Here is a 6,000-nt window from a genome sequence, read left to right on the forward strand (position 1 = left end):
GGAGGAGGAGGAGGAGGAAAACTTTTCAAACTTTCCAGACCCTGAATAAAAGGTTTTTTTTTTCCCACCGACCTCACCTTCGGGTCCCCAGCCGCGTCGCCCCCTGCCCTGTCAGCAGCGACCTCGGGAGTCCTCTTAGCCCCGCCGCAGGATTTTATTTGATTTTTTATTATTATTTTTCTCTCTGGGGTCCTGAGCAGGGGCTGGGAGTAGCACAAACTTTTCCTCCTCCTGCCGCCGCCGCGGCTCCTCTGCCCCCTCGGCTAGTCCCATAATTTAAATAACCCTGATATTCCTCCCGCTAAACGCCTCCCCGCCGTCCCGGACCCCGGGAGAACTCACCGCGGGGCTTTAACATCCTCCCTCCGGCCCGTCCGCCGCCTTTACACCGCCCGCGGAATTTCTAATAATTTTTTTCTCATATTTCGGGCTGGACGCGGCGGGCCTGGAAATTGTTTCCTTACGCCTCTTTCCAGCAGCCATTGTAGTGTATGCGCTGCCCCTGCAGCTCAACTTGCAGCTGCCGCCGCCGCCGCCGCCGCCGCCGCCGCTGCCGCCGACGTCGCGCCCACTGCCGCCTCCCCCCGCCCGCTCGGCCGCCGCCCCCGCCCCGCGCCCGCCCGCCGGCCCGCCCTGGCCTCCGCCCGCCGCGGTGCCCGCCCCCCTCACGCTCCTCCCGGGCCGGCCAGTCCGCGCGGCCGCCGCCGATTCCGGCGGGTCCATTGGTCGGCGCAGCTGCCAGTCAGGCCGAAGTGTTAAGAGCGAGGCTGCAGGGCGGGGGGCGCGGTGGGGCGGGACGAGGGCGGGGTCTCATGTCGCCCCACCCACTCCCCCTGCCTGGGCCCTCCTCCCGCTGCCCGGGGGCGGAGCCAACAATGCCCTCCCCCACCGCACAGTGTTCCTCGCGCTTGTCAATCCGGCAGCAGCGCGCGCGGATTGGACGGACTGAAACGGGGGGCGCGGGGGCAGCACGTTGGGGTGTGCGCTATTTAAGGTCCTGCTGCGTGAGCGACTGACGTGTTTGGAGCTGCCGCCGGCTCGGGTGCTGGCGGAGTGGCGACCGGTGGTGAGTGGTCTCCGGCCCCTCCCTCCCTCCACGGCAGACCTTGGACAACACTAGCCGGAGACGCCTACCCTAGTTCTCGGCGCCAGTTCGTCCGCGGCACGCCGTGCTGTCGCTGCTCGCGCTACGCGATTCGTCCGGCCCGGGCAGCGGAAGGTGACCCTAGGCAGGTCTGGGCACCCCGGATTGTGTCACTCCCCGCCCTGCCCTTCCCGGGTCCTCGCGGTCTGTTGCGCCCCCTTCCCCAGCCCCTGTGTCGTGTTCACCTGTGCCCGCTGTCCACTGTGGGATACTGCAGAGCGGCACCTGGGAAGGCGTTGCGGTCTGGGAGTCACATCCTTTGGGATTCTCCTCCGATCTCTCGGTTCCCGTTAGTGTGTACTTTGACTTTTTGTCCCTCTTCCTCTGCACCCAGGTTTACGGCGTGGTGTGTTTCTGCTTCCCGATTTAACCCTCAGACGCGGCTCTGAGCAGCCTAGGGGCCTGGACGTGTTCAGTAACTTGCCCTTCCCCCACCACGGATCAAAGCTACAAGGAGAGTGGGAATCGAACTCTTTGGGTAAGCCATTTGCCCTTTAGAGTAGATTTTAGGGATTTCAGATGTGTTGTAGGTTGGCAGCCTTCCCTCAAACCTTTGGTTTTCTTTTTGATGTCCTCTTGGAAGTAGTAGAGAGTTGTAACAGTTGTTCACTCCGACTCTTCAAAGAGTAAGCAGATAAGGCCTCTTTAGCAGGGCACTCCATCTTGCCATTCAGCCCCACTCCTCCATGTAAATTGCCATTTCCTCTTCCTGAACAGTTGACACAGGGATTCATACCAAGGAGGTGGCATTCGGAAATCCATGTTTAAAGTGAGTTGCATTGAGAATCCAGAATAAAAACACACACACACACACAAAAATAATGAAATGGGAATAGCTTGAAGCAGCAAATTTAATGACTGTATTGTGTAGGTATTTTTAAAGCATATCTGGCTGATGATAATGAAATAGAATAGAATTCTTTCATGATTAGGACACAGCTTGACTTCTGTTTGTATCTGATTGTTGGGGAGATGATAATGCCTGGTGTATGAACTATCAAGCAGAGTTCTGTGAAGACATGACAGGAGAGATATAAAAGAGAAGGTTGTAAGTGTTCTTAGTTCTGTTATTTCTGTTAGGAAGAGGCAATCCTGTAAAATCCTGTCTTCTGAGGAGGAGAAACTTCTAGACACAGTTGGACTCTGCACTGAGCTTCTGTTGGCTGGATGTTTTCAGTGAAGGTCATGAAATCAAATAATTATTTGGTGATTATTGAAAGTTAAAGGACTGCAGAATAAGCAGATCCATCTTTTAGCCTAGACATCCTGATCTTTCTCAGTATAGAAGGAACTGGACAGGGTGACCATTGACTAAGAAATGTTCACTTATCAGGAGTTCATGGGCTTGAATTAATTACTTTTTTGGAATATTTATTTTTTTTTTTAACATTTTTGTGACATTTCATACAAAAACTCTGACTTCTCTGAAAAGTGCCATGCATTTTTTTTTTCTTTTAATTCAGTGGAGTTCTGCCCATAATACTGTCTTACTTCTCTGGAATATACTTTGATTTTTAGTTAAGAGTATACTAGAACAAGATTTGGGCACATAAGCCAGATCAGCCTCTTATGCTTATTATAGGGATTTTTCAAAGATAAGTAGCTCATCAATGCCATATCAATATACTGAAACAAATAAAGACCATTCTGAAATAACTGTGACTATTGCTTTTTACACCCTGCTTCCTCCTTTGAAGAGAATCGTCACCAGTTTCACTTGAACTGGAGTTTGAAGAGCAGTTAGTTGTCTTGAACCATGACTGATAGACTTACTTCATGAAGTGTATTCCCTGACTTGGAATAACTAACTGGCTCTTAGTGAAATGGGCTATCTTTAACCAATAGACTTTTTGCAAAGCTATATTTTAAGACTTGGATTGGAAAATTACTGAACCACAGTAGCATTCCCTGACTTCCTTCAACCCAGGGAAGTGTTATTTAAGTAGAAGGTAGTGGTGGAATAAACTTTGAATTGCTTTTTCAACTGTGGCCTTTTAGAATGTTAACTAAGCAGTAACCGGCTTTTTGATAGATGTGGTGTGTTCCATTGTTTACTACACTTTTGAGAGTTAAGTTTTCTGTGCTTCTGGGGCTGATGACATTTTCTGGTCATTTCCTTCTGACCTGTTTTTCTCCCTTCTGCCTTCAGTGAGAAGACAAGATGCCTATGGTCACAAGGCGGCTGAGAGATCCTGACATAAACCCTTGCTTGTCGGTAGGGTGACTTGATTTTCATTGTCCTGAGTGCTAACATGGGAAAACCACTCTTAATTTTGTGGGCATCTGTTTTATACAGTTATTGAATAAACTATTATTCTGTGAAAAAGATATTCCTGGCCAGTGTATTTTATTTCACTCTAACATTTAAAAATGACCAAATGTAGCTAACAAAGACTCTTTTCTTCACCTTTGCTTAGTTGTGAAATAAGCAGTGTTTGGTTGTTATTGTAAAACTTGATAAGCATATGTAACGTTAAGGAACATCTTGAGTCTAAACATGATATAATACAGCAAATTTAAAACAATGGTTTTAATCACAGCAATTATTTAATCTCTTTGAGACAACCTGGCTGAGTCATGGGTTGACAGTACTATTAGCTTGTTTTAAGCTTAATGGTTCTCACCAAGGTATCTTTTAAACAATGTTGTGTTGAAATAATAAGCTTTTGTTGACATTAATTGAGTATAGCTTGTAACATTTTGTTGTGGCCTTGCCACTCCTGAGAAATACAATATAAGAATCATCATATTGTTGCCATTTGGAGCACTAATTCACCATCCTGTATGGCTTTTTCAAAAACACACGTTATACAGTTTATATCCGTTGGTCTGTATATTCTGTTTTCAACAGCTTTATTAAATAAGAAAGTATTGTTTAGATAAGGTATGTTTCTTAGATTTGTGAAGGAGATTCCCTGCCTGTTTGAAACTTTATTTTAACTTTTCACAGTCAAACCTTTCACTTTAAAGCTTGTTGTCCAAACTGCTTAGTTCAGACAGCTTAAATTTAATTACCAGTGGTACCTACCTCATTTTAAACTCATGGCCTTTTGTTGCTAACTTTCTTTTTGAAGTACATTAATGATAACTATTAAAATTGCATATGTAATAGTATGCTTGCATAATGGAGTGAACGATAGCCAAAAATGCACCTAGATGAATGCTGTTAATTTAGGTTTCCTTGATGTAGATCACTCACATGCATAATTTACTTGGAATCTCAAAACGAGCATTAAGATCAAACATCAAGTCAAAATGAGAATTGGGGAAAGCAGGGAGAACTGAACCAAGAGCTGGGAGACAGGTTCCTCTCTCTTGCTGTGGAGCAATGCTCAACATGGTATACCTTGCTTTAGCTTCTGGAACACATGACCACAATCAGTACTTTGGATCGAACTCTTGTGATCAGATACTTAGAAAACTAGCCCAGACTGGGGAAAAAAAGATGTCTTTTTAAGTTGAGTGATTTCTGGAATAGTTGGCTTTATTAGTTGGGTTTTATAAGTCTACCCACTAAAATGAACAAAAATCAACCATTTCACATCTGCTCAGAGGGGAAGCAGCTTCAGAAGCCTTTGTGTTTGGGTCTCTCATAGACCACATTCCACATTTTAAATGATGACTCTCTTACATATTTAAGGAATCTGATGCTTCTACCAGATGTATGGATGAAAATAACTATGACAGGGAAAGGTGTTCCAATTACTTCTTGAAGTACAAAAACTGCCGGCGATTCTGGGTAAGCTCCTCTTAGAACACTTCTTATAGAACTCTGTTCTTAGGCTCTTGACTGAAGCTGATATCAGTCAGTAACCCAAATTTAACCTTCAACCTTATCTTCTGTGTGGTATTTCAACTCTATGGGGTCCTTGAGAGATTTTTCATTCTATTCTAAGGGTAATGCTTAGGTTTTAATATGGATATGTCTTCCTAGGGAGGTATCTGTAGTCATAAAATAGCCTTGTTATAAATTTGTGTTTCCTGAAGAGGAAGAGAAAGTACAGTTTACCCTGACGTCATAGATCTCTTTAGACTTTGTTTCTGTCTTCTTTCCCACAGGCAATCACAGTTGTTACAATGTGATTAATACATTGATAATTCATTTCTCTTTCCCTGAGTACCATGTCCAGCTCCTTCCTTTTCCTTTTCTGATACTTAGTATCACTTAATCATGCATAGCTTTCTTAGTCAGACTGTCTGTACAGACTCTTGTCTGTATTTCATGGCATATTCCTGTCCCACTCCTGCTAATAATGTTTTCTGTGGGGATAATCACATCATGTCAGTGTAAATGTTAATAGATTGAAACATTTGAAGTTCCAGAAGTAGATTTTAGAATTTTCTTTTTGAAGAAACAATAGAAAATTACTGGCAAATTATTGCCATTTAATACATGACTGGTTTTGATGTGGTTTTTTTTTTTTTTTTTTTTTTTTTTTTTTTTTTCCTATACACAGAATTCTGTCATGGTCCAAAGAAGACAAAATGGAGTTCAGCCATCTATGCCTACAGCAGCAGAAAGAGATGAAATTTTGGGAGCAATGCAAAAGATGCCCTATTGAGTATTTGCATTAAAATTGTTTCTATAAATTAAAGCAGATGGATTTTTTTTTCTTTTTCTTTTTCTTTCTTTCTTTCTTTTTTTTTTTTTTTAAATCAGTGACTGTTGAAATCTTAAGACTTTGCTGGTTTCATCCCAGGCAGTTTTGAGTTGTGCAAGGTGAGACAGAATTCGGCTAGCCTTAGGTCTTTGGTGTTTGCTCTCAGTGCTGTGGCAAGAATGTTACTACCATGCTGTCCCTCAGAAGGACAGCAACGTGAGGAAGGACTGTAGGAATTGAGCTCTCCTGGGCCGA

General features: G+C 44.2%; 1 protein-coding gene across 2 annotated transcripts; it reads left to right on the forward strand.

Annotated features, from left to right (window-relative positions):
- The first annotated feature begins 985 nt into the window (after positions 1–985).
- Chchd7 (coiled-coil-helix-coiled-coil-helix domain containing 7) lies at positions 986–5,739 on the forward strand. 2 transcript variants are annotated; one of them, XM_036179881.1, is made up of 5 exons: positions 986–1,233; positions 1,479–1,622; positions 3,294–3,359; positions 4,785–4,883; positions 5,602–5,739. In XM_036179881.1, the coding sequence occupies exons 3-5, from the start codon at positions 3,306–3,308 to the stop codon at positions 5,704–5,706; spliced, it is 258 nt and encodes an 85-aa protein (XP_036035774.1). In that variant the 5' UTR covers positions 986–1,233; positions 1,479–1,622; positions 3,294–3,305; the 3' UTR covers positions 5,707–5,739. The 2 variants fall into 2 exon arrangements, with proteins under 2 accessions (XP_036035774.1, XP_036035775.1); XM_036179882.1 differs by having other exon boundaries at positions 991–1,066.
- The last annotated feature ends 261 nt before the right edge of the window (positions 5,740–6,000 follow it).

The sequence above is a fragment of the Onychomys torridus genome, chromosome 2 (genome assembly GCF_903995425.1).
Source record: "Onychomys torridus chromosome 2, mOncTor1.1, whole genome shotgun sequence".
In the NCBI taxonomy this organism is placed as follows: Eukaryota; Metazoa; Chordata; class Mammalia; order Rodentia; family Cricetidae; genus Onychomys; species Onychomys torridus.